The 26417-nt window shown below is 67.6% G+C and overlaps 2 protein-coding genes across 4 annotated transcripts; one reads left to right on the plus strand and one right to left on the minus strand.

Annotated features, from left to right (window-relative positions):
- Positions 1 to 2058: 2058 nt before the first annotated feature.
- Positions 2059 to 15188, minus strand: SRD5A1 (steroid 5 alpha-reductase 1). 2 transcript variants are annotated; one of them, XM_055123425.1, is made up of 5 exons: positions 14749 to 15188; positions 8805 to 8971; positions 4373 to 4474; positions 3109 to 3259; positions 2059 to 2951 (listed from the first exon to the last, which is right to left on the minus strand). In XM_055123425.1, the coding sequence occupies exons 1-5, from the start codon at positions 15024 to 15026 to the stop codon at positions 2885 to 2887; spliced, it is 765 nt and encodes a 254-aa protein (XP_054979400.1). In that variant the 5' UTR covers positions 15027 to 15188; the 3' UTR covers positions 2059 to 2884. The 2 variants fall into 2 exon arrangements, with proteins under 2 accessions (XP_054979400.1, XP_054979404.1); XM_055123429.1 differs by lacking the exon at positions 4373 to 4474.
- Positions 15189 to 15575: 387 nt separating this feature from the next.
- NSUN2 (NOP2/Sun RNA methyltransferase 2) lies at positions 15576 to 25755 on the plus strand. Of its 2 annotated transcripts, XM_055132717.1 has the most exons (19): positions 15576 to 15864; positions 15951 to 16108; positions 16772 to 16876; positions 18323 to 18428; positions 18916 to 18987; positions 19123 to 19207; positions 19687 to 19879; positions 20374 to 20448; positions 21457 to 21587; positions 21880 to 21953; positions 22496 to 22626; positions 22751 to 22847; positions 23520 to 23716; positions 23789 to 23881; positions 23954 to 24089; positions 24293 to 24373; positions 24608 to 24746; positions 24817 to 24856; positions 25201 to 25755. In XM_055132717.1, exons 1-19 carry the CDS (start codon positions 15769 to 15771, stop codon positions 25634 to 25636), a joined length of 2445 nt encoding a protein of 814 aa, XP_054988692.1. In that variant the 5' UTR covers positions 15576 to 15768; the 3' UTR covers positions 25637 to 25755. The 2 variants fall into 2 exon arrangements, with proteins under 2 accessions (XP_054988692.1, XP_054988697.1); XM_055132722.1 differs by lacking the exon at positions 24817 to 24856 and having other exon boundaries at positions 15713 to 15864; positions 25201 to 25451.
- Positions 25756 to 26417: the final 662 nt, after the last annotated feature.

A 26417-nucleotide genomic window follows, 5' to 3' on the forward strand; every position in this document is an offset into this window, starting at 1 on the left:
TGCCTTCTCTCCTGCTCTCTCCTGCTGCTTCTCCATTGCTCTCCCCTACTCCCCCTGCTGTCTTCTCTCCTACTCTCCCCTACTCCTTCCTGCTGCCTTCTCTCCTGCTCTCTCCTGCTGCTTCTCCATTGCTCTCCCCTACTCCCCCTGCTGTCTTCTCTCCTGCTCTCCCCTACTCCTTCCTGCTGCCTTCTCTCCTGCTCTCTCCTGCTGCTTCTCCATTGCTCTTCCCTACTCCCCCTGCTGCCTTCTCTTTTGCTCTCCCCTGCGGCTTCTCCCTTGCTCTCCCCTGCTCCCCCTGCTGCCTTCTCTCCTGCTCTCCCCTGTAACCCCTGCTGCCCTCTTTCCTGCTTCTCCCCTGTGCTTCTCCCCATCCCCTGCCCCCACTCACCCCGCCCTGCAGACCCTCCTAATGCAGAAGAGAAGCCCCCCTTGCTTCTCTTCCTCTGGGCCTCAACAGTAGGCCTTTGTCTGATGCTTCCGTCCCGATGGCGGAAACACCGTCTCCTCTCCGAGCTGAGCGAGGGCCGTCGGTGCATTTCTCAGCGCGAACATCCCAACTCAGACCAGCCACCGCCTCCCCCTGACGCTCTGGTCTAACGCGGGACTGACCCCATCACGGAACAGCGTCCGTCCACGGCCCATGTGATGGCTGAGCTCTCACCTCACCCCTGAGCCCCCAGACCCCGGGCTGCTCCAGCCCCGAACACTGCCGGTGGGACTGGAAGCCCCCTCAGAGCTGTCTGCCCCGGTAGCGCCTGGCTGGCTCTGCTGAGCATCATTCCTTCCTCCCTCCTCTCCCCTCTTTCCTAGTGATAGATCCCAGCTTCACTTTCCCTCACCAGCGCAGGGACGGGCCCTGGGCACTGCCGTGTGGCCCCCTCCTGGCCCCTGGGGCTCTGGCGGGCTCAGTGCTGATGTGAGCACACGTGGTGCTACGGGGCCAAGAGCAGTTTGGGCCCCTGGTCCGGCCACTCCGCCACCTGCTTCCCTCTGGCCTTCCTGGCCTCTCTGGACAGCGCCTTTCCCAGGTCCTGGAAGGGCAGAGCCTGGAGCAGGTTTTGTGGAGAGCGGCTGAGCCGGGGCGGGGCGGGGCTCCTGGGCTTTCGTGGTATTTTCTAGGGTGGCCTTGATTTTCTGTTGGCCTCATCCGTCAGACTCTTGTTTGCTCTTGTTCGCGCTCAGCTGACTCAGGGGGGAGCCCGCAGCACACATGGTCCCCCAGGGCACGGCAGGAGGGACCCCTGGCAAGGGCCAGCAGAGAACCTCGGGCGCAGCCCGCTGTGACCCCCCAGTGAAAGCAAAGCACCCGCCGACTGACCGCAGGTCACGGAAAGAAGCGTCGGTGCATCCGCATAGAAGCTGCAGCTTAGGGCCACGGACCCCGTAACCTTCCCACCTGTCCTCCATCCCCGCCCTTGCCCAGGGAAACGCACGTGGTGGCCGGAGCTAGTCTGCTCTTCTGGGGGAAGGGACCCCCGCCCCCCACTCCAGGTCTACCCCAAACCACCTCCAGGAAAGGCGGAGTCTGCACAGATGAGTGAGCGCCCGGGCAGGGGTGGCTGCACGCCGCCCGCCCCGTGCCTGGCCCCGCACGGGAGAACCTCGCTGAGGGGCTGGACGGACAGACGAGGGGCCGGGCCTTGGCCTTGGGTGCCGCAGCAGCCACAGTTCAGCCAGGCTCGTTCCCGAGTGACACCTGGCGGCACCAGCCCCGTGCAGAACACTTTACGACACCAAGAGAGGCACGTGTGGTGGAGGGTGGCCCCGTGGGGCAGGGCGAGGCCAGCACCAGACAGGGGCGGGGCCAGCAGCACGCGGGCAGTCAGCACTGGGGGGAGGGCGGCGGAGACAGAAGTGCACACAGGGGCCGGAGCGATAGCATAGGGGGTAGGGCGTTTGCCTTGCACACAGCCGACCCAGGTTCGATCCCCGGCATCCCATATGGTCCCCCAAGCACCGCCAGGAGTAATCCCTGAGTGCAGAGCCAGGAGTAACCCCTGAGCATCGCTGGGTGTGACCCAAAAAGCAAAAAAAAAAAAAAGTGCACACACAGAGGACTCTGGAGAGGGACTTTATTCGCCTCAGCCTGGGGGTGACCCAGGACAGCACCGAGGGGCACAGCTGCGACCTTGACCTTAACCCCTGCCCGGGGCGCGGCCCGCCTGCTCCTGCACAGCTCGGGGGTCCCCAAGGAGACGAGGCTGTCACTGCTGCAGGGTCCTGGGGACCCCGTCACTCGCGGGGCCACACCCACACTGGTCCTCAGCGGGCCTGGGCGCCCCAGTGCAGGCCTGTTCTGGAAGGTTCTGCAGCCACCCGTGCCAGGCCACCCGGGGCTGTGCCGCTGCTGGCCGGGGAGCCGGGCAGGGGGCTGTGGTCTCCCAGCTGAGGACTTTTCTCCTTTCGATGTTTCAAAAGCCAAGACCCCATTTCGTCCCCTCTGCCCGTTTGGTTCTTCCCCTGGCCAAGGCCGGCCTGGTGGGGGCGGGAGGGGGGCGGGGTTTGCCACGAGCCCGCGTCTACACTGTGTGGAGGGGGACACTGAGGCAGCACCGGGGCCAGCTGCAGGCAGAGGCCGCCTCACGGCTCCGACCTGCTGTGAGGGGACAAGCATGGAAGGTTCCGGCGTGTCTCCAGAGGCAGAACCCAAGGAAGAAGCGCTGGGACCTGAGACGGTGGTGGGGGCTGGAGTCCCCCCCGCTGGGGACAGATCCCGGGGGCTCCCTGTCCCCACCCTGCAGCCTCTGCTCTGGCCCCAGCAGGCCTGAGCTCACAGGGCAGTGGGCACAGCCCTCCCCAGCGCCGTGCGGGGGCCCAGGTGGGGGCGGGCCGGCAGAGGGAGCAGCGGGTGGGAGCGTCTGTCTGACCCTCCGGGCCGGGCTCACAGCAGGAAGGGAATTAAGATCCTCCTGGACTTCGGGTAGTCTTCAAATTTCTCCAGGTACCACCTGAGGCAGGACAAGAGTACCTGAGGCCGGGCAGCGCCTGGGCCAGACCCGGGACCCCCCGGTGGAGGGAGGGGCGCGGGGAGGAGGGTCCTCGCCCTGTTCCCGCTGGACTCGCTGGAGGCAGTGGACACCTCGTGGGGGGGGGGGGGGCCCTCACCGGTGGTGCTGCTTGGCCCTGGGGAACAGGAAGCAGAAGGAGAAGAAGGCGAAGGCGCCAGCCTGCAGGGACCAGCTGGCCAGCGCGTAGCCGGCCCACTCCACCAGCTCTCCGAAGAAGTTGGCCGCGCTGACGTGCTCAAAAAGGCCTCCTGTGAGGAAACAGCAGGGCTGAGGCCAGCGAGCAGGGCAGGGCAGGGCAGGGCAGGGCTGAGGCTGGATTCAAAGAGCAGGTCGGGGCAGGGCTGAGGCTGGCCGAGCAGCAGGGCTGAGGCTGGCCGAGCAGCAGGGCTGAGGCTGGCCGAGCAGAGCAGGACAGGGCGGGACAGGGCTGAGGCTGGCTTCACAGAGCAGGGCAGGGCAGGGCTGAGGCTGGCCGAGCAGAGCAGGGCAGATGTGCCACCTCCTCGTGGGCACAGCAAACTGGCAGGGCCGCCAGGGCCCCAGGAGGAGGGAGGAGGCTGGAGGGTCACTGGGCAGGGCCGTCCCAGCCACCCTCCCGCCCCCACCCCCTCGGCCAGTCTGCACGGCCCATCGGGCGGACACCACCCTCTGCCGCTCCCCCTGCAGCTCTGCCCAGCCCCCGGAGTCAACCCTGCAGGCCTGGCTCGGCAGCCATGGTGCCAGCTGCCAGGTCCCCGGGGCTCGGCGCCACATCACAGGCTGCCTGGCCGAACCCGGGGCGGAGGCCGAGCGCAGAGGCAGGGCCAGGCCAGAAGGGGTGGGCGGATGAGTCACGGCATGCCCAGAGGGGAGGCCGGGAGGGGCGCTGTGAAACTGCAGACAAGGGCGCACACCCCCGCTCCCCTCCCCTCGGAACCCTGCCTTTCCTTCGAACCCGCACGGCGGCTTCCAGAAACCTCCAGCTTTTCCCCTTGGTGCCGGGCGGGCCTGAAGCCCAGGCCGGCGCCCTCTGGCCAGAAGCTGCCGCTCGGACCCCACGCCCGGCCGCAGCCAGGGGGGCAGGTCCAGCCGGGCCGCCTGGACACTAAGGAGTCTCGGGGCTTTCCTGCCACCCAGGGGGCACTGAGGGGCGCGCTGCCCCGCACAAAGCCACCGGGCGCCCCTGTCAAGAGCCCCCTCCTCTCCTCACGCTGTGTCCTGCCGCGCGGGCCCCAGGCCCGGGCAGCCCCTGTAGCAGGAGGGGCGGCGAGACCACTGCAGGGAGGCCGGCAGGCCGAGGCCGCCAAACCCTCTGGGCAGAAGCAGAACAAGCAGGACGCCGCGGAGCCCGTCCCCAGGGAGGCCCCTGGCCCAGCACCCACCGCGCGGGATCTGGTAGCCCGTGTCCCCCGGTTTCCGGAGGCTTCTCAGGATATGGTCCGAGTGGACGTTTATCAGCAGGCCCACGAGCCACAGGACGGAGCCTAGAGGACAAGCACAGATGGACGTTTCCAGGCGCTGGCCCAGGGCGGTGCACTCGGGGCTGGTGTCCCACCCTGCTGCCGGCCCTCGCAGCCATGGCCAGCGCCCGTCCGGAGACAGAGGGGCCTGGCCGCCTGTGTGCTCGGACCTGCTGCCCGAGGGCCCTTCAGCTACATGGTTCACTCAGACACCGACACGCTCAGGAAGGGACCGGGGCTCAGCACCAGCTCTGCTCCAAGGGAAGGGGAGTGGCCACACAACGACGTGCCCAGCAACACAGGCACAGCCAGCGCTCCATGGACGGACAGACAGCGCTCCATGGACAGACGGACAGCTCTCCATGGACAGACGGACCAGCCCTCCACGGACAGATGGACAGCTCTCCATGGATAGACAGACCAGCTCTCCGTGGACAGACGGACCAGCTCTCCATGGACAGATGGACCAGCCCTCCATGGACAGATGGACAGCTCTCCATGGACAGACGGACCAGCTCTCCATGGACAGACAGACCAGTTCTCCATGGACAGACAGACCAGCTCTCCATGGACAGACAGACCAGCTCTCTATGGACAGACAGACCAGCTCTCCATGGACAGACGGACCAGCTCTCCACAGATGGATGGACCAGCTCTCTATGGACAGATGGACCAGCTCTCCATGGACGGATGGACCAGCTCTCCATGGACAGATGGACCAGCTCTCCATGGACAGACGGACCAGCTCTCCATGGACAGATGGACAGCTCTCTATGGACAGACAGACCAGCTCTCCATGGACAGATGGACCAGCTCTCCATGGACAGATGAACAGCTCTCCATGGATAGACAGACCAGCTCTCCATGGACAGACGGACCAGCTCTCCATGGACAGACAGACCAGCTCTCCATGTCCATGGAGACATGGACAGATGGACCAGCTCTCCATGGACAGACAGACCAGCTCTCCATGGACAGATGGACCAGCTCTCCATGGACAGACGGACCAGCTCTCCATGGACAGACGGACCAGCTCTCCATGGACGGAAGGACCAGCTCTCCATGGACGGCTCTCCGTGGACGGATGGACCAGTTTTCCACGGGCAGTGGGCAGAGGTGAAATCCTGCCAGGTCCTATCAGGATAAACAGTATTCAGGTCCCTGGACTCAGCCAGGCCCTCTTCTCTCCTGAACACTCTCCTCTGCCAGAAGGACTGGCCCACGGTTGGAAGCCCCCACAGATGGTGGGCGACAGCAGTTAGGACAGAGAGGGACTGGTGTGAAGATGAGAGCTGGAAATGGTCACTCTGGACAGGAACTGAGTGCGGGAAAGAGGGAAAGGGACAGACACGATGACCTTTCAGTACCTGTGCTGCAGACCATAATGGGGGAGGGGAGGGGGGAGAGAGGGAGAGAGAGAGGGTAAGAGAGAGGGAGAGAGGGAGAGAGAGAGAGAGGGAGAGAGAGAGAGAGAAGGAGAGAGAGGGAGAGGGAGAGACGGAGAGAGAGAGAGGGAGAGAGAGGGAGAGGGAGAGAGAGAGGGGGAGAGAGAGACTTGAGACTGGAGGGTGGGCAATGGTGGGAGGGGAACGGGACACTGGTGGTGGGAACTGTGTAATGGTGATGGGATGGGTGTTGGAACACTGTAACTGAAACCTGGATCTTGAACAATTTTGTAACTGTGCACCTCATGGTGGTTTAAGAAAGGAAGGAAGGAAGGAAGGAAGGAGGAAAGGAGGGAAAGGGAAGGAAGGCAGGAAGGCAGGAAGGCAGGAAGGAAGGAAGGAAGGAAGGAAGGAAGGAAGGAAGGAAGGAAGAAGGAAGGAAGGAAGGAAGGAAGGAAGGAAGGAAGGAAGGAAGGAAGGAAGGAAGGAAGGAAGGGAGAAGGAAGGAAGGAAGGAAGGAAGGAAGGAAGGAAGGAAGGAAGGAAGGAAGGAAGGAAGGAAGGAAGGAAGGAAAGAGGGAAGGCAGGCGGGCTCTCCCTCCCCACGGGAGGCGCCCCCTTGCTCCCTGCTGACGCCCCTCTCTCTCCCAGCCCCGCCCCAGCAGACCCTTCAGCTCCCGTCCCTCACATCCCGTCAGCATGGTGACGGGGGTCTTCATCGCCAAGAGACTGGCCCTGGCCCCTCCGGTAACTATGCCAGAAAGGCAAAAGGTGGAGGGGAGCTTCACGGGAAGCCAGCGCAGGTTTGGGAAGTGTTCGGGGGACGGCTCGGCCCGGCGCCCGTGTCTGAGGATGGCTCACCGGACCCCGGAGAGTCCCAAGGCTCAGCGCTCAGCAGCGGAAAGGCTGCACACGTGGCGTGGCAGGGCACCCGCCTTCAGGCTTCTCAGGGCAGCCCACAGCAGGGGGGTTCCGGATGTTCCCTCCGTCCCTCCTGGGGCCCGTGTGAGCCCTGGGAAGCAGCGCCCCCCCCCCCACCGTGGGCGCTGGCCATGGAGCCGGGGGGCTGGCTTGCCGGCAGAGACGGCCCCGCACTCCAGGACTGTGTGGAAGAACCTTCTGGATAGATGGAGCCCTGGCCAGGTTTCTGAACTCTTCTGCAGTGTTTCTCTGGTGGCTAATGCTTTTTTTTTAATCACCGTGAGCTACACTGTTACTAAGTTGTTCATGCTTGAGTTTCAGTCTATACAGTGTTCCAACACACATCCCCTCACCATTGCACCTGTCCCCTCAGTGTTCCCAGTCTCTCTCTCTCTGTCTCCCTCTCTCCCTATCCTCTCCCCCTCTTCTCTCTTCCCTCCCCCTCCCCCCTCCCTCCCTCCGTCTCTCCTTCCCTCCCTTTCTTTTTAAAATTTTTTTTTATTGAATCACCGTGAGAACAGTTACAAAGCTTTCAGGATTAGGTCTCAGTCATACAATGACCAAACACCCATCCCTTCACCAGTGCACACGTTCCACCACCAAGAACCCCAGTATAACCCCCCCTCCCACCCCCACCCTGCCTGTGTGGCTGATGATTTCCACTTTATTCTCACTTTACTTTGATTACATTCAATGTTTGGACAGAAAACCCACTATTATTATTTGGAATTTTCCCCCAACAATCAGACCTGCCGAAAAGGTATTATTTGATCATTTTTTTCTCTATTGCTGAGAGTGAAGAGCATATAATTTTGGATTTCTGCTATTTTAGTAATTAAGTTGAGAGTGATTTCTGCCAGAGGCCGCTGGGTTCTGAAACTGGTTTGCGTGCCTCTGGGATCATGGCCGTTCAGGAGCAGAAGAGCCATTCGTGGGCAGCTGCTCGGGGTCTCGTCTGGGCGGGGAGCAGCGCCGGTACCGCCCCCCCCCCATCTCAAGATTTCCTATTTCCTGCTCAGCCCGTCACTGCAAACTCGTACCTCCATCCAAGGGGCTCTCTCTCTCTCTCTCTCTCTCTCTCTCTCTCTCTCTCTCTCTCTCTCTCTCTCTCTCTCTCTCTCTCTCTCTCTGTCTCGTAGGCACTGTGGTTTGCAATACTGTTACTGAAGGGGTATCATGTATATCTCTCCCTCCTTTCAGCACCCAGTTCTCACCCAGAGCGATCATTTCCGACTATCGTCATCACCTTCTCTGTCCTAACTGCACTCTCCCCCCACCCCTTGGGCGAGCTTCCTGCCACGGCCCTGTCTTTGGGTATTTTTCACACTATTTTGTTTCCAGTATCCTGTGGCCGAGTGCAGTCATTCTGTGTGTGTCCTCCTCTGACTTCACTCAGCATGATCCTCTCCAAGTCCGTCCGTGGACAAGCCACGACTTCCCTTTTCCTAGCACTGCGCAGTGCCCCTGCATAGATGTACCAAAGTTTCTTGACCCAGTTACCTAGTCTCGGGCCCTTTCCAGATTCTGGCTATTGTGAACTGTGCTGCAATGAAGGTTAATGCTTCTGAGTTTTGTGTGTGTGTGTGTGTGTGTGTGTGCGCGAGCGCGCACGCATGTGTGCACGCAGAACTCCCAATGTTAGAGTTATCCCAATGTATTTCGCTTACGAAACATGTGCAGGAATCAGCACAAGCCGTCACGGTGACACCATCTCTGAACTCACTTTGCAAACCTGCCGTGGACTCGGGCTGGTGCCGGGGGCCCTGCCGGGAGGGGCCGCTGCTCAGGCATCTGCCCACGCCCGGACAAAAAGAGGCGGCCTGATGGTGCAGGCGCCTGCCCAGGTCTCGGCCTGTCCCTCGGACCCCTGCTGCCGCCTGGGGGTTCTCCCCGGGCCGGTGCCTGGGGCCTGAGTGGGCCAGTCCTGCCCCAGGGCCTGGCCACCTGCCCCCGGGCACGCCGTTCCGGGAAGAGCACAGGCTCTGCGGTTCTGCCTGAGCTCTCACCGGGAGCTTCTGGAACAGGACTTGACGCCCTCGGGCTACTCACCCAGGAGGAAGCGGGGGTCGGTGAGCCAGTCGTCGGGGTACACGGCGTACGTGCTCAGGTACCTGCCCTGCAGGTAGCCGTTAAAGGCGCAGAACAGAGCAGCCCCCAGGAAGATTTCGAGCGGGACGGGCTTGCCTCCTCGGATCAGCAGCGGGAAGACCAGGGACCTGGGGGGAGAAGCAGAGGCGACTTGGCCGGCCCGGGCCAGGCAGAGTGGCTGGGGCGGGGCCAGGCCTCAGGGACAGAGCAGGCTCAGCCGGGGCGGCAGGAGGAAACGCAGGGTCTGCCTGTCCTCATCGCCCCCCTCTGGGACTCCTGCTCCCGGGAGCCGGGGAGGGCCGAGGTGCAGGGGGAGGGGGGGCGCGCTACGTGAGACCCCCGCCCCACCCCCCGCTGAACCCACCAGACAGGGCGGGAAGCACCGGGGTCCCCCGTCCCCACAACACAGGCCCTGCAGCCTGCAGAGGGCTCCCAGGGACGCCCTCGCGGGCTCTGGCTCTCCAGGGGGGGTGGGGGGGACGGCTGCCCGGAGACGCTTCCCCCTCAGGCTGGGGCCACCAGCCGGACCCGCGTCTGTGGAGTGGGCAGGGGCACAGCGCCAACCTCTGCGGGCCCCTTGGCGACTGCGGGCAGCCCTGAACACCCTCACGGGGGCAGCTGGCGGGGAGGGGGGGAGGCGGGAGAGAGCATGCAGGGGTCTCGGGGGTCAGGGGTCTCCAGGGGGTTTCCAGAAGGCTCCTTACGGGTGGGAGCTGAGCGCGTTTGGAGTCTGCGTGTGACCCGAGCAGGGGAGTGACTGTGGGGGCTCGGAAGGACCCCCAGAGAGAGGAGCTGGGCACCGACCAGACGCTGGACCACGTCTCTGTGGCCTCTTGGGAAGAGGTGAGGGCGGTGGCGGGCGGTGGGGCCCGGCCGTGTGGGCGGGACCCCCGGAGCCCACCAGGACACGCAGGAGACTCGCTCGCCTGGTCTCCCCATGGCCTGCAGCAGAGGGCTTCCCTGGGACCGGGCGGGAGTTCCTGGCCCTGTCCAGGGCCCGGCTCTCTGCCAGGACACAGGGCAGTGCCAGGACGGGCCAGGGGCAGTGACCGCCCCAGCCCATGATGACAGGAAGCGGGGGAAGCGCAGCCCCTCTGAGCCCTGGGACCCACAGAGGCTTCTGTTCCACAGCTCAGCGGGTGTGTGCACTGTGTGCTGTGTGTCTGCTGTGTGTGTGCTGTGTGCTGTGTGTGCGCTGTGTGCTGTGTGCACTGTGTGTTCTGTGTGTGTGTGCTGTGTGTGCACTGTGTGCTGTGTGTGCACTGTGTGTGCTGTGTGTGCTGTGCTTGCACTGTGTGTGCTGTGTGTATGCTCTGTGTGCGCTATGTGTGTTCTGTGTGTGCTGTGTGCGCTGTGTGTGCGCTGTGTGCGCTATGTGTGCTGTGTGTGCTGTGTATGTGCTGTGTGCGCTGTGTGCTGTGTGTGCACTGTGTGCTCTGTGTGCACTGTGTGTGCTGTGTGTGTGCTGTGCTTGCACTGTGTGTGCTGTGTGTATACTCTGTGTGCGCTATGTGTGTGCTGTGTACGCTGTGTGTGCTGTGTGCACTGTGTGTGTACTGTGTGTGCTCTGTGCGCTGTGTGCTGTGTGCACTGTGTGTGTACTGTGTGTGCTCTGTGCGCTGTGTGCTGTGTGTGTGCTGTGTGCGCTGTGTGTGCTGTGTGTATGCTCTGTGTGCGCTATGTGTGTGCTGTGTGTGCGCTATGTGTGTGCTGTGTGCACTGTGTGTGTACTGTGTGTGCTCTGTGTGCTGTGTGCTGTGTGTGTGCTGTGTGCTCTCCCGTGCGTGCCGGGGTGGTGGCGGGGTGCCCTGGGGTGCGAGGAAGTCGGCTCTGGGACACCCGCCGACCTCAGGTGTCACAGCTGCCACCACCTCCTGCCGGGCAGACGGGTCAGGCGCTGCACTGCCGGGCGGCGTGTGGGCCCTTAGAGGCGGAAGGCCGCGGGCGGGTGCTGGTACTGTGCGTCTCTGCTCCCTGCAGGAGGAATCCCCCAGAGAGAGCCCGGGGAGGGACGTGCGAAGCACAGACTGAGGCCCTCGGAGCGGAAAGTCTAGCCCGGGTGATGAAGACACCTGGGCCCCGACCAAGTGTCTCCCGCTGACGGTCACCGGTTCACAGCGACAAGTACCGTGTGCGGGAGACGCTGCCCTTTCTGTCGTCTGCTCCGGGCCTGCTCACCCGGGGCGGGTCCCTGCAATCTCCCAAGAGATGAGGGCGCGGCTGGGGGAACCAAAGCAGGCAAGTGCCAGCCTCTGGCCGGGGCGCCTCCTGCCCTCCCCCGCCGGGCCAAACCAGGGGCGGCCGCGCCCACCTCACGCCTGGCACCGACCCAGTCAGTGGCACTCGGGCCTGGGCTGCACTGCTCCAGCGCCAGTGCGTGCGGGGCAGCGTCGGGCCGGAACCCAGAGCCCCAACGCGCTGCCATCGGCCCGTGCGCTAGGCGCCTTCCCGATGACTGGGGCACACAGAAGCCCCGCGGCTCCCCGAGCTGCAACAGGCGCCGGGGACCCAGGACCTGACCCCCTCCCTGCTCCGCACAGTCACGTGGGCTCCGTGGGTGCCCTCCCCCCTCCTCGCGGCCACGGGGACCCCTGGTACAGCAGGTGCCTGGTGCCCCCGCGGGTCTCTGCATGAGGTGGATGCCGTAACTGGCCTCCCGTGCGGCCTGGAAACTGCCCCATGGCGGGGCCTGGCCGGGGGGGGGCAGTCACACCCGTGTTGACAGGTAGGGGCAGAACCTGCTCTTAGAGACGGTCACGTGGGAGGGTGAGGCGGGGACAGCCAGTGCTGGTGGCCGTGTGGCTCAGGGGGAGCGGGGTGGCCAGCAGGGGCGGCAATGTCCAGCCCGGGGAGGGTGGGGTGCTGGGGGCAGGCGAGTGTGGTCTGGGGTCCTCAACCACCGCACAGCTGGGCCTGTGCTCGGGGACAGTGCTCACCCCCTGCCTTCCTTTCCTGCCTGGCCCCAGGAGTTCCGGGCTCCCCCGAGGCCCAGTGGGGAGACAGCTCGGGGCGCCGGCAAGGGTGCGAGTGACTGTGGACCTGCTGGTCACCAGCGGCCTCCCAGATCAGCAGGGCCTCACCAGCGCAGGCCCCAGGGCGCCTGAGCACTGCTCGGGAGCACCCCTCACCCCCACCCCCAAGAGCCTGTTTGTCCACAAGCAACTTGGACATCTGGGGCTGGAGCGATAGCACAGTGGGGAGGGTGTTTGCCTTGCATGCGGCCAACCCGGGTTCAATTCCCAGCATCCCATAGGGTCCCCTGAGCACCGCCAGGAGTAATTCCTGAGTGCAGAGCCAGGAGGAACCCCTGAGCATCACCGGTGTTACAAGCAAAACCCCCCAAAAACCCAAAAACCCAAACAAGCAACTTGGACATCTGAACGGGAAGCTGTGAGCACTGAGGCCAGAGCGGGGCCCTGTGTTGGGTGCCCCCGAAGGTTTCCTGGACAGACAGGAGCAGGAGTATGGGGTCCACCCCCCCCCACCCCCGCAAAACCCCCAGCAAACACATGCCCCTTCTCTTTTCCTCCTCCAGGGGGCGCTGTCACGGGCACCAGACCTCCCCGCTCTGCAGACGACAGCCCCCAGCCCCAAGCTTCGCCCACCCAGCCGCCAGGGGCTGCCTTTCCCCGGGGTCCAGGCCGTGGGTCTGAAACCCACGCAGAGCGCTGGATGCCCCCGGCTCACTCCCAAGAATGCAGACTTGGGTCAAATAACCCTTGAATAAATAAACTGCAGACTGGAAAAAGCTTATCTGTCCTAGTGGGGAAAGCTAAATGTCCCCAGTCGCACAGGGGAGGTGTCTGGTGACATCTGCTGCTTCAGAGACAACCAGCCCAGGAGTTCCAAAGAACGCAACCCCCGCACACACACACACACATACACACACATATGCGCGAGTGCGCATACACACACACACACACACACACACACACGTGAACCCTGGGGGGCATCCCGGGCAGGCAGCAGAGGCCTGGTCGAGCTGCCCAGGGGCCATTCCTTCCAGCCCTTGGGTCCTTCCCCTAGGATAGACCGAATAGCCAAGTGACCATTAGCCACATTTTCAGAATTAAAAAAAAAAAAAAGTTGATTTAATTTGGTATGTGTTGGAATGGCCAGCAACGGGAGCAGGGCCCAGCCGCGGCACAGCAGGCTGGGACCCGAGGCAGGGAGGCGGTCTGGGCATTCAGGGGCGTCCAGGGGCATCCAGGGGCGAGGGGAGGCGCAGGTTCCCGAGAGCAGCCGTGGAGAGTTATGCGGGGTTTGCCCTCGGGGCGCTTTCCCGGTAGAAGGGCCTTTTCCGGCAGTGACCCCGAGCCAGGGCCAGGCCCTCAGTCTCATCCCTCTGGGCATGGTCAGCGTTGGTGCCCCTGGGCCTCGGCTGGCCTTTGCTGCAGGAATCAGCCGGTTCCAGTGCCAGCGCTGCTGGGGACACTCAGGGAGATGAGGGTGCCGGGACCCTCCCTCTGCCAGGGCCCAGCCCCGGCCGCCAGCAAGCCAGTCTGGCCTCCTGGGGAGAGACTTCAGCCCCGAGCCAGAGTCCAGTGTCTGAGGCTCCCCTGCGCCTCCCTGCCGAGCGCCAGCTGCGGGCGCCAGGCCAGGCGGGCCCTTCTCCCTTCCCTCGGTGGCGCACCCTGCACTGACCCAGCAGGGAGCATTCAGGGGGCCCAGAGACGCCTGCAGGGGCCCCGGGCAGCTCCCATGCCACCTGATCAGCCAGGCCAGGTGATCAATACCCGCTGGGGCCTGGGGTCAGGGCCCCCCTGCAGAGTCTGGGGGGCAGAGTGTGCCGTGACAGGTGGGGGCCAAGCGCAGGCGCGCACACACACACACACACACACACACACACACACGCACGCACGATTCAGACTGGAACCAGATGGCAGAGGGGCAGACACAGCACTGGACGGTGCCAGGGGGCCCCTGTGCCAGCCGCGCGGGCGCAGCCCAGGACAGTGGGTCCAGCTGCAGGCAGGAGGCCTGGCCAGGAGTAAGCACTGCGCCCAGCAGAGACAGGCCGCCCCCAGGAGCCCAAAGGCCACGGCCCCCGAGGGCCTCACCCACACTCCGAGTTCCAGTGCCCACACAGGGCTGCAGCCTTGCAGATCAAACCCACAAGGCAGGCCCGGGACAGCGCAGGGGCACGAGGGCTTCTGACAGGCAGGCGGGTGGCGGCTCCGGGCCCCAGAGCACCGAGGGAGGGGGGCAGGCCCTCCTCCCCCCCCAAGAGAAGTCACAGCAAACTTTTCGCTTCCCTTCCGGTCCTGTGTGAGCATCGCTCCATCTCCAGACCAATTCTTACTTGTAAGCTCTGCCCTGAGCCGGGAGGGTGCGGGGGGGGGGGGAAGACAGCCTGCCCCCCCCCCATTCCGAAAGAGGACCAGGGCCCGGGGAGGGCTGCAGGGAAGGAAGGAGGAAAGGGGGATCTTGTGCAGAGGCTGGAGAGTGGCTCACGGAGACCGCGGGAGCCCGGGCAGGCGGGTCCTGGCCTAGAGGGCGCAGAGCAGGGGGTCGGCGGGGGTGGGGAGGGGCAGGGGACCCCCGGCAGCAGGAGAGGGGGACCCCCGGGCGGGAGGGGCAGGGACTCCGGCGGCAGGTACAGGGGATCCCCGGCGAGGGAAGAGCGGAGGGGCACGGGATCCCAGCGGCAGGAGAAAGGCACCCCCGGCGGCAGGGACGGGGCACCCCCAGCGGGAGGGACGGGGTACCCCTGGCGAGATGGCGGGGACCCCCGGCGGCAGGGGCAGGGACCCCCGGCGGCAGGGGCGGGGACCCCCGGCGGTAGGGACGGGGCACCCGGCGGCAGGACAGGGACCCCCGGCGGCAGGGGCAGGGACCCCGGCGGCAGGGCGGGGACCCCCGGCGGCGGGACAGGACCCGGCGGCAGGGCGGGACCGGCCGTTACCGGTGCGCGTAGTGCAGGACGAACATGGCCAGGAGCAGGCGGTTGGGCCAGTGGTGCAGGCGGCCGGCGGGGGAGCAGGCGCAGGCGAGGGGCGCGAGCAGCGAGGGCAGCTCCTGCAGGACCCAGGAGAGGCGCGCGGGCAGCACCCAGGGGCCCCGGCGCGACCCGTGGCGCCCGTAGGTCTTGACCCTGCCCTGAAGCAGCGCGAAGACCAGGCAGCCCAGCAGGGCCAGCAGGGCGGCCAGCAGGCCCAGCGCGCGCCGCTCTTCCAGCTCCATCGCCGGCCGCCTCGGGGCCGCCCCATGCCCGGGCGGTCCACATATAGGGCGCCGGGGCGCGGGGGCGGGAGGCGCGGTCACGGCGGGCACCTGGGCAGCGGGGACGCACCTGCACCGCCGCGCGCATCCCGGGCGGGGTCGGCGGGCGCTCCCGGCGCCGGGGCGGGGCGGGGGTGGGGCCAGCGCGGGTGGGCGGGGCCATCAGGGCCCGGGGAAAGCTTGATAGGGCGGAGTTACCGCGGAAGGCCAGCGCGGGTGGGCGGGGCCATCCGGATAGGGCGGGGCCACCATGGGTGGGCGGGACACCTAGGGGCGTGGCAAGCAAGATGGGGCGGGGCCACCCGAGCCGGGCCAGACAGATGGGCGGGGCCACCACGGGTGGGCGGGGCCCGCCGGGCCGGGGCGCCTCTGGGGATGGGCACGCCCGTCGCTTCTCCGCGCACGCGCGGCCCGCGGCTGTCCGTAAATCTGCCTGCGTGTCGCGCGGGGCTCGCCGCCTCGTGGAACTGATGTAGGGGCCCAGTGTGGAGCTTCCTCCCAGCCCCAGGCGGTCGGCGCAGCCCCTGCCCCGCGCGCATCTCCGAAGAACACGGGTGGCCGCGCTCTTGGCCGGTTTCTCGGCGGGGTCCTGCAGGCGGGGCCGCGGCCGACCCCGGCGCGGGGGCCTCGCGTGCAGCCCGGAAGTGCGGCCGCGGCGCTGGCGGCACGGGCTGTCTGGGCGGCGTGCTCGGCCGCGTGGGCCATGGGGCGGCGGGCGCGGGCCCGGCGGCTGCAGCAGCAGCAGCAGCAGCAGCGGGGCGAGGAGGACGGCGGCCGGGCGGGCGGGCGGCGCGGCGCGGTAGGCGGGGGCGGGCGGCCGGGCGGCCGGGCGGGCGGGCCCCCTCCCCGGCCCCCCGGCCCCCGCGCTCACGCCCGGCTCCGCAGGGCTGGGACGGCGGCTACCCCGAGATCGTCAAGGAGAACAAGCTCTTCGAGCACTACTACCAGGAGCTGGGCATCGTGCCCGACGGCGAGTGGGAGCAGTTCATGGGCGCGCTGCGGGAGCCGCTCCCGGCCACGCTCAGGATCACCGGCTACAAGAGGTGCGCGGGCGGCCGGGGGGACCCGGGTCTGCTCTAAGCTTTGCCGGGAGGGCGGTGCCGCGGCCGCCGGACAGCGGGGAGGGTGTCGGCCGCCCTCCCGGGGTCCCATCTGGTCCCCCAGCGCCGCCGGGAGGAGCTACTGAGTGCAGAGCCCCCCCCCCAGTAACCCCTGAGTGTCACCGGGTGTGACCCCAAAAGGAAAAACACGAGCCTCTCCGGCGGACAGGACCGCGCACAGTGTGGGCTGCTCTGCCCCGTGCCCCACCAGGGTGGGCCCCAGACGGTAAAACAAACACGATTTCCCTGTCGTGGTTCCGACCTCATGAGGTGATGTGCAGATCCGAAATGGGGCCGCGGGAGAGTGGGGAGAAAGGAGGTGCCGTTGGGATCCGCCCTCACCCACGGGGCTGGAGGGTTAAGCGTGGAAGGGCAGAGAAGCTGCAGGGAGGGCGCGACTGGGCCGACCCCTGGCTCTGCACTCAAGGCTCACTCCCCGGGGGGCCAGGGGACCCTATCCCGCGTCTGGGATTGAGCCCAGGTGGGCCGCCTACAAGGCAGGGGCCTCCCACTTGCTGCGTGGCTCATGACCCAAGACGGGTCGTGTCCAGTTTGCCAAGAGGCACACTGAGTCCAGGGGGCTCCCTGACCCTCGTCTCTCAATAGCCATGCCAAGGAGATTCTCCACTGCTTGAAGAACAAGTATTTCAAGGAGTTGGAGGACCTGGAGGTGGACGGCCAGAAGGTCGACGTTCCACAGCCCCTGAGCTGGTAGGTGTCAGAACCGGCCTCCCGTTCCCTGGCACTGCCCCGCTGTCCTCTGCAGAGAGGCAGGACACGCTTCCACCCGCGATGCTGTGCACGCAGTTCCCACGGTCTGAGCCGTTCATCCCGCCTGGCCGGGATGGCTCGGGCCGCTGGGTTGCTCTCGTCTGGGCACCATGCCCGCACGCAGCACGCGGTTTCCTTCCATGTCCCCCTGGGCACGTTTCCTCAGGGACCTGCTCAGTTTGGGTGTGTAGGCTCCTCGGACTGTGCTCCCCGTGAATTTTAAAGAACCGGGAGCCTTTAAAACAACAGTGCACTTTTCAGTGCAAGTGAACAGAGCGTTGCAGGGCTGGGGGCACCCCGAAACGTTGTCTGTGCTGGTTCTGGAAAGGCCAGTCGAGGCAGTACCTTCTGGCCACTGCTGAGGGTTGACTCCAGGGGTGCTGCCTTCCTCTTCCTGGGGGGGGGGGTCCCCTTGAGTGGTTGCGAACGAGGCCGGTTTGCTTTGCTCCCCGGGCCCCTTGGAGATCCTGCCACAGATGGGCCGGGCTCCCCTGGTGCTGAGAGCCCGGAGACCGCCAGGATGGGAACAGAAAGGCCCGTCATCAGCTGCGTTTCTGAGATGGCCAGTTTGCAGCTTTAGGCCGGCGGTCTGCTTGTTGCTGAGTGGGCTTTCCGGGCAGGTTGCGGGCTGGTGCAGGCGGGGGGCACCAAGAGGGGCCTCTGCTGGCCCCGCCCGTGGCCTGTGTGCTTGGAGCCTCAGCGAGCACACCCGGCCCGGCTTCTGGACCCTGAGGCTGCCGGGTGGGGGTTGAGGGTCTCCCCAGGCGGGACTCTGGCTCCGGCGCCGTCAGCGGCCGCCAGCATCCCCGGGAGTGTGCTCTGGCCGCCCCTGCTGACCACAGGGGACAGCCTCGGCCTTGCTGACAGACTGCAAGGGCCCGTGAGGCCGCCTTGGTCAGCCGAAGGCTCGTCTCGCTCACTTGACATCGGGGCGATTTCTGCAGCTCTGACGGCCCCGAGTGTCCTGGGCTTGGCGGGCGAGCGGGAGGTTCTCGGGAGGGCGGTTCTCACCCCGCTGTGAAGTTGCATCTCCTCAAGTCGTGCGTTTCGGCCACATCTGGGGATGCCCAGGGGTCATGGGCCCTGAGGGGTGCCGTGTCCTGTCACTCCCGCCCTGTCTCCTGGACGCGGGCTGGAGAGGTGTGGACAGCTCAGCAGGGCTGGGAGCATCCGAGACCGGGGCTGTGGTCGCCTGTGCATCACGGAGACGGGTGACGGGAGGGGAGCAGGCAGGCCGAGTCCTGGGCCCGGGATGCCAGTGGCCCCCTGAGCGGCTCCGCCAGGAAGGTCTCCGGGACTGGCTGCTCGAGGCCCGGGGTTCTGCGCGGGTGGGGCCTGCCCGGGGCTGTGGCCCTTCATGCCCCCCTTCGCGTCCCTTCCCGCCAGGTACCCTGAGGAGCTCGCCTGGCACACAAACTTGAGCCGGAAGATCCTGAGGAAGTCCCCGCAGCTGGAGAAGTTCCACCAGTTCCTGGTCAGCGAGACCGAGTCTGTAAGTCGGTCTCGGGACGGGCCCGTGTCCTGAGGACACTGTGGGGTTCGGCCAGGTCGTTCCTGCCCATCCGGGGAGACTCCCTTCTTCCCGCTGCCCTGCTCTGCCCCTTGGGCAGGCCTTCCCGGGCGTCCTGTCCCCCAGCCCAGGAAACGCCGCCAGTGCCGGGAGAGCTTGTTCCCGAGGAGCCCTCTGCTCCCCGCCCCCCGGCCCGCCACCCACCAACGCACTGGGGCCCCCCTCAGCCCTCCCTCCTCACTGTCCCCCCCCTTCCCCGTCTCTGTCCACGCACAGGGGTGCCCTGAGGCCCGGCTGTGGCCTGACAGCTGGGCGGGGTGCAGGAGAGGCCCGGTGGGCCCCAAGGCTCAGCTCCCAGACCTCGGCTCGCACCTGTGCCGTGAGGCCTGGCACGTGGGCGAGGGGGTGCCTTGAGTGGGGCCTGGAGCCGGGCGAGCCTCCCCCGACTCCCGGGACGTTCCTTGCTCAGGGCAACATCAGCCGCCAGGAGGCCGTGAGCATGATCCCCCCGCTGCTGCTCGACGCGCACCCCCACCACAAGGTAGGGCGGGTGGGCGGGCGGGGGGCTTCCTGGGGCTGCGGCTGGTGCCCCGGGGAGTGGGGGGAGGGGACGCCTGAGTGCCGGCCGGCCGTGGACGTGGTCTTCCTGAGAGCGGGACTGTTGTTGCCCCCCCAGATCTTAGACATGTGCGCGGCACCCGGCTCGAAGACCACCCAGCTCATCGAGATGCTGCATGCCGACATGAACGTGCCCTTCCCGGGTGGGTGTGGGCTCGCGGGGGCTGCCCAGTGTCCTCCGGGCTGCTGGCCCCGGCCCCTCCGGCCCCGTCCCAGCCATTGGGGGTGTCCCGGTGTCACGCACGACCTGGGGTGTTGGTTCCCGGTGGGGGGGTGTCGCGGGGCCTGGAGGTGCCTCCGGCCGGGTCTCCCACCCGTCCCCCTCGGCGCCCCGGCTGCATTGCAGCAGCCGCGCCAGCTCTGCCCCCGGAGGCCTCGGTCTGCCGCCAGCTGCTCCCAAGGCCCTTTCCTGCCCCAGGGGACCCTTGGTGCCAGCAGGAGCGACCCCACTCCCTGGACGGGGGCGGGCGTTGGGCAGTGTTGGCTGCTGGCGTTCGACCTGTGTCCCCTTGGTCGGAGGTGGGGGGACCAGGCGTGAGGGGAGGGGGCGGGAGCTCGGGGCGGGGGCCATGGAAGGGCCGTGGAGGGGCCCTGCCGCCCTCACCGGCCCCGCCCCCCCCAGAGGGCTTCGTCATCGCCAACGACGTGGACAACAAGCGCTGCTACCTGCTGGTGCACCAGGCCAAGCGGCTGGGCAGCCCCTGCATCATGGTGGTCAACCACGACGCGTCCTGCATCCCCCGGCTCTGCATCGACGTGGACGGCCGCAAGGAGACGCTCTTCTACGACCGCATCCTCTGCGACGTGCCCTGCAGGTACTGCCGCCGGGGCCTCCGGTTTGCGCTGCCCCGGCCCTGCCCCCGGCGCCCGAGTCTGTGTCTGTCGGCGGCCTCGTGGGTTGGAGTCGGGACCCTCGGAGCGGGCGTGGCTGCAGGTCCCGAGCCTGGGCCTGGGAGCGGGTTCCTGGGGTGCCTGGGGGTGGCCCCGCGGGGTAGCGCAGAGCTCAGGGTATCACCCAGCGTGTGGGCCCAGGTTCAAGCCCCTGGGAGTGACCTTGAGCACTGCTGAGTCTGGCCAGGGGACACTGAGCACCTGCGGAGCTGTACCCAGAGGGCGCCTGGGCCGGGGCCGGGCAGACCCCCCGGAGACGCACGCGGGGCCTCGGCCACAGCCCACGGCACTCGCCGCAGGTCTCTCCGTGCTGGGCCGGCCTGCTGGCCGGGCGGGAAGGCGCGGTCTGCCCTCGCCCTTGGCGGCGGGCGCCGTGCCGGGCGGCGCGTGCTCAGGGCGTGCTCGGCTCTGCTTCCAGCGGGGACGGCACCATGCGGAAGAACATCGACGTCTGGAAGAAGTGGTCCACCCTCAACAGCCTGCAGCTGCACGGGTGAGCGCGGCCTCCCTGGGCTCCCGGGACTCCGAGCACTGGCCCACGAGGGCCAGACGGCGCAGTCACGGCCGGCGCCTGCTTCTCTGTGGGAGGGCTTTTCCGTGCCCGCTGTGGCTCCAGAGGCTCGTGCCCGCGTGGCTGGGCCCGAGAGGGACCCGGGGAGGGCCTGGCCATGAGCCCAGTGGGGCTGCCGGCACGACCCCGCACTCGGGCCCGCTTGGAAACACGACCCGTGTGCGCTTGGCCGGGACACGGGAGAAGCAGCTCCCTGAGCCGCCCTCACCGCCCGCCTCGCCTTCCTCCCCGACACTCGACCCTGGGAGCCCCTGGGACGCGCCTGAAGGCGGGCGGGAGGCCCGTGGAGGAACGCTCTGGCGGCCCTTGGAAGCCGCCGGGCCGGGTGGGAGGTGGCTCGGGTTGGCGCATGCCGTCCAGGGTCCGCCGCCAGCACCTCAGGCCCCCAGGTACCTGGGGCAGCCCAAAAATAGAGCTGGGGGGAAGAAAACCCCCCGGTTCAGCTGGAGCTTCCTGTCCGCCCGGCAGTGTGTTGTGCTCTCAGCCCAGTGCTCCTCCGTGTAGCGTCCAGGCCGAGGCTCGCACAGACGGCTCCGGCCAGTCTGGGCCACACTCGTGAGCGTTGGCGTAGATGCTCCTACGGAGCTGACCGCCCAGCTCCCAGGCCGCCCCGCGAGAGGCCACCGCGCCAAGGGGCTGCCCAGCCGGCCCGGGTGTGGCCCCTGGCACCGTGACCGGGCCCCTCAAGCCCCGGCACCGGGATCCCTGGGCACAGGAGGCAGCGCTGAGCCCGCAGGCGGGTCCCTGGACAGAGAAACGAGTTTCCAGGTAGAGAGACGGAGAGTCTCTGGGAGCACCTGGCTGTGAGCTCCGGCTGCGGAATCGAGTCTGGCTTTTCGCCGTCTCTCAGTGGATGGGCGGCACGGGTTTCCCTCGGCGCCCGTGGGCGCGGCCCCCGTGGCTGCCCGGTGACCTGGTGTCCGTCCGCAGCCTGCAGCTCCGCATCGCCACGCGGGGCGCCGAGCAGCTGGCGCAGGGCGGCCGCATGGTCTACTCCACCTGCTCGCTCAACCCCATCGAGGACGAGGCCGTGATCGCCGCCCTGCTGGAGAAGAGCGAGGGTGAGCAGGGCCCTGTGCCCGCAGGAGCCGGGGGGTACCTGGGCACGTTTGCTGTCTGCCCGACAGCGAGCTCAGGAGGCGCGTGGGCCGTGTACGAGGCCAGGCTGTCCTCAGAGGGGGCGGGAGCCGGCGGGCCCTGCTGACCTCTCTGTCCACTGGGCGCCCCCGGCCACTGGGCTTGGCCGCCGCTGCTCCCGCGGTCCCTCGCTCTCTGCACCTGGGCCCTGCTGGCGTCCCCGTGAGGGGCTGGTGCCTGCCCTCGCCCAGGGGACGTCTCCGCTCACACCCCCAGGTGCCCTGGAGCTCGTGGACGTGTCTTCCGAGTTGCCGGGCTTGCGCTGGATGCCGGGACTCAGCCGCTGGAAGGTGGGCGCTGACCACGGCCCCCTACCGCCCCCGGGCACTGACTCCCCGTGTGGGGCCGAGCCTCCGTCCCACACTGTGGGTTCCTGCAGCGCCGGCCTCGCTGCGGCCTCTGGAAGGTGCAGTTGCCTGACTGGCCTTTCTCAGGGCAAGGGGTTGCTGGCTCAAGTGGAAGCTCAGTTCCTGGATTCCTCAGGAACACCCCTACCGCTTCCCGGGACGGCTGGGCCGGTCCCCCAGCACTGACCGAGATCCCGGGTCTCCCTGGAGACTAGTGATGAAGAGCACTGTTTCATGGGCCCTTTGGCCGTTGGCGTTTCTTCTTCAAGGAAGTGTCTGTTCTTTCCGTTTTTGACGGGGTTGGATTTTTCTCTTTCTCGTGGGAGTCTTGCTCTAAGGCAGAGTGCTCTGCCGGGCCTCCTGTTCAGGGAGAAGGTGCTCCTGTGGGCGTATGACCGGGCCCCGGGCCGTGGGCTGACCCCTGAGTTCCCTGCCAGAGCGGCCGGGCTGCGTCTGAGCTGCAGCCCCCTGTCCTCCGGCCGCAGGTGATGACCAAGGATGGCCAGTGGTTTGCGGAGTGGGGTGACGTCCCCCAGAGCCGGCACACCCAGATCCGGCCCACCATGTTCCCCCCCAGCGACCCGGAGAAGCTGCGGGCCATGCACCTGGAGCGCTGGTGAGCGGGCTGGGGGGGGTTGGGGGGGCCGCCCCGTCCTGGGCACGGGGGCGCGGGGGCCGGAGCCCAGCCGGCCTCGGGCAGGGCATGTCGGGCAGGCGCCGACTGTGGCTCTGGCTCCCAGCCTGCGGATCCTGCCGCACCACCAGAACACCGGCGGCTTCTTTGTGGCCGTCCTGGCGAAGACGGCCGCCATGCCCTGGAACAGGCGTGTGCCCAAGGTGAGCCCAAGGCGCGCGTGTCTGTCGGCGCCTGCCCGCCCGCACGGCCCCTTTGGCTTCTGTTTCTGTTTCCTTTCTCTGGGCCACACCCACTGGTGCTCAGGGCTTGCTCCTGGCTCTGTGCTCAGGATCATCCTGGAGGGGCCAGGGGTTGAACCCGGGTTGGCCCATGCGCGGCAGGCGCCCTCCCCGTGTGCTCTTCCCGGCCGGGGGTCCCGGTGCAGAGGAAGCTCTCAGCTCGGGCCACACCCTCCTGCTGAGGAGCTGCAGACCCCCTGAGCCCACCTCGGCCCATGGGCTCCCGGGGGCGGTCGGGGAGACCCTCCCCTCCTCCACGGGCCCCTGGCCTCCTGCGGGGCCCCACCCCGGCCCCCGGAAGGGCCCTCCCCGGACTGCGCGCTGGGCGGGCCCCTGTCCAGGTGCACGTACGGGTCGGGCCCTGCAGAGCCCAGGGGGGCAGGCGGTGGCCAGAGCCGGGGCACTGGTGCTCACAGGCAGACAGCGTCCTGCGGCCTCCGCGCTCGGGGACGAGGGGCCGGGCGCTGCCGTCCCAGAGGCCCTCGGCTGCGTCCTCGCTGCCGCCTGCGGGTACTGGCCGTGAGCAGGGCACAGGCTGTCCGTCAGAGCTGGGCCCCGTGGCACTGCCCGGGCACCGACGTGCTCCCTGTGCAGGTGCAGGGGGGCGCCGGCGAGCCCAGGGCCTGTGTCCAGCCGAGTCCCGCGGGGCCCACAGCAGGCCCACAGGAGGCTGCGGGCCCCTCGGACCCGGAGCCGGAGCCGGAGCCGGAGCCAGGGCTGCCCGACGCCGGGGTCTCGGCGAGTCCCGAGGGCGTGGAGAGTGACGGGGGCAGGAGAGACGGCGTGTGCGGGTAAGAGCCCGTGGCCGGGCGGGCGGGCGGTGTGGGACCGGGGCCGGCACGGGTGACACGGCCTGCCTGCAGCCCGCCGCCCTCCAAGAAGATGAAGGTGTTCGGCTTCAAGGAGGACCCGTTCGTGTTCATCCCGGAGGACGACCCGCTCTTCCCGCCCATCCAGTAGGTCCCGGCCCGGCCTCCCGGGGGCGTCCTGAGCCCGCGGGCACGAGGTCACCGGCTGCCGCCCCGCAGGAAGTTCTACGCGCTGGACCCCTCGTTCCCGAAGGCGAACCTGCTGACGCGCACCACGGAGGGGAAGAAGCGGCAGCTGTACATGGTGTCCCGGGCGCTGCGCAGCCTCCTGCTCAACAACAGCCAGAGGATGAAGGTCGGGCGCGCGCCGTGCTCCCCTCACCGCGTGCTCCCCTCCGCCTGCTCCCCTCACTGCCGTGCTCCCCTAACCGCTGTGCTCCCCACCGCCCTGCTCCCTCACTGCCGTGCCCCCCAGCACCATGCTCCCCACCGCCCCGCCCTGCTCCCTCCCTTCGGGCTCCTGAGGCTCCTCCCCTCGCGGCCCTGCCATCCCCGCAGGTCATCAACACGGGGATCAAGGTCTGGTGCCGCAACAACAGTGGGGAGGAGTTCGACTGTGCCTTCCGCCTGGCCCAGGAGGTGCCCGGAGTGTGTGTGCGCGCGTGTGTGCACGTGTGTGCGTGTGTTGCACTTGGGGACATGCGTGTGCCCCCGTGCGTGTTTGTGCCTCCACACGTATGTTCGTGTGTATGTGCGTGAGTGCACACAGGGACATGCACGGGACCCCTGCGTGTGTCTGCACCTCCGTGCATATGTGTGTGTGCGCGTGTGGCCCACACTCGGCATCCCGGGTCACCGTGGCTGTGCCCCCAGGGCATCTACACGCTGTACCCCTTCATCCACTCGAGGATCATCCACGTGTCCCTGGAGGACGTGCAGGTGCTGCTCACGCAGGAGAACCCGTTCTTCCGCAAGCTCAGCGGCGAGACGCACAGGCAGGCCAAGGAGCTCAGTGAGTGGCCCCGGGGCCGAGCCTGGGCGGGCGGCCGCGGGCGGGGCCTAACGGAGCCTCTTCTCTCCAGCCAAGGGCAGCGTCGTCCTCAAGTACGAGCCGGACCCCACGTGAGTGAGGCTGAGCGGGGCGGGGGTGGGTGCCCAGAGGCCTCGGGGGACCCTGCGGGGGTCTCGGTCTCTCCTTCAAGGTGGACACAGCTGTGTGACGGAGGCCCAGGATGGGACTTGCGAGGGAGTGACCACGGACGGGGCAGGGAGTGACCACGGACGGGGCAGGGAGTGACCACGGACGGGGGCAGGGAGTGACCACGGACGGGGGCAGGGAGTGACCACGGACGGGGGCAGGGAGTGACCACGGATGGGGCAGGGCTGCTGGCCTGGCGGTGTGACCCTGGAGGTGCGCGGGCAGCGTCCATGGGGGCCGTGGCCGGGCTGACCGCGTGCGCCCGCAGGAGGCCGGACACGCTACAGTGCCCCATCGTGCTGTGCGGCTGGCGGGGGAAGACGTCCCTGCGGACCTTCGTGCCCAAGAACGAGCGGCTGCACTACCTGCGCATGATGGGGCTGGACGCGCTGGCCGACGGGCGGGCAGGGGGCCCCGACCCGGCCACGCCGGAGGGTGCTGCCTCGGACGCCGCCGCGGACCCGGCTGCGGACACTGCCATGGACACCGCCACCGGGGACACCGCTGCTGCGGACAGAGCCGGGGACGCCGCCGTGGTCACCACTGTGGACAGGGCCGGGGATGCTGCCACCACCATGGACACCACCGTGGACAGTGCCGGGGATGCTGCCACCACCATGGACACCACTGTGGACAGTGCCGGGGCCACTGCCGTGGATGCTGCTGCAGACAGTGCTGGCCCGGACCCCGCCGTGCCCCGGTGAGCCTGCCCGGTGTCCCCCTCTCTGGCGTCCGTGCCGAGGTGCCGTGGGCAGGCTGTCGCTGCCTCCTGAGGGAGACGGCGCTAAAGTATTTTTTTAGCTTATTAAATCTGCTCATTTTATTCCGTGTCCTTCAGAGTGGGCGCGGGCGGGCAGTCCTGGGCCCAGCGCTGGCCTCACGGTGGCGCCGGGCCCCTGCGCTCTCCGGGACTCGCCCTAGAGGCCTTTCTCTTTGGCTCGGGTCAGCTGTGACGCGTCACCCGGCGGTGACTCAGCCCACAACACGTTCTGAGCAGGGCCCCGAGCCACCCGCGGCCTTGCTGGCGCCCGTGCTTGGCCCTGCAGGCCTCCGCCATCGGACACGCCGCCCCCGGGGCAGGCGGCTGTGGCTGGGGACCCTCGGGTGCCGTCACCCGTCTGCCTTCGCTCAAAGCGTGAGCTCAGGAGCGCTGGGGGCTGTGTGCTTGCGGGGGTTCCCTGGAGAGGCCCGAGAAGGGCTGACGTCAGACCCCGGGCGCCGGCCCGTGTCCAGTGCGTCCAGTGCCGTGGGCCCCGGGGTGGGGGGGGTGGGAGAGGACGTGCTCGGGGAGAACCTCAGCGTCCCCCTCCGCACTGGCTGGGGTCTCCCCTCAGTCCATGGGGTCCCTCAGTCCCCCCAGGTGGGCCCGGGGGTGGCGCTCACTTCTGCCCAGCACCTCCCGGTGCCTTGAGGGTTGGCACGGCCAGCGGGCCCTGGGGAGACTAGCGGGGGAGGGAGCGCCCATGCTCCGTGGACAGGCCATCG

The sequence above is a fragment of the Sorex araneus genome, chromosome 1 (assembly GCF_027595985.1).
Source record: "Sorex araneus isolate mSorAra2 chromosome 1, mSorAra2.pri, whole genome shotgun sequence".
In the NCBI taxonomy this organism is placed as follows: domain Eukaryota; kingdom Metazoa; phylum Chordata; class Mammalia; order Eulipotyphla; family Soricidae; genus Sorex; species Sorex araneus.

What these genes read in the sequence shown, in the direction of transcription:
- SRD5A1 (XM_055123425.1), bottom strand. Translation starts at nt 15,026, where the DNA reads ATGGAGCTGGAAGAGCGGCGCGCGCTGGGCCTGCTGGCCGCCCTGCTG. An exon ending in GTCCTGCACTACGCGCACCG is followed by an intron (nt 8,972 to 14,748) that starts GTAACGGCCGGT and finishes TTCTCCCCCCAG; the next exon opens with GTCCCTGGTCTTCCCGCTGC. An exon ending in GGGCTACCAGATCCCGCGCG is followed by an intron (nt 3,260 to 4,372) that starts GTGGGTGCTGGG and finishes GTTTCCTCACAG; the next exon opens with GAGGCCTTTTTGAGCACGTC.
- NSUN2 (XM_055132717.1), top strand. Translation starts at nt 15,769, where the DNA reads ATGGGGCGGCGGGCGCGGGCCCGGCGGCTGCAGCAGCAGCAGCAGCAG. An exon ending in CTCTGCGACGTGCCCTGCAG is followed by an intron (nt 19,880 to 20,373) that starts GTACTGCCGCCG and finishes CTCTGCTTCCAG; the next exon opens with CGGGGACGGCACCATGCGGA. An exon ending in AAGTACGAGCCGGACCCCAC is followed by an intron (nt 24,857 to 25,200) that starts GTGAGTGAGGCT and finishes GTGCGCCCGCAG; the next exon opens with GAGGCCGGACACGCTACAGT.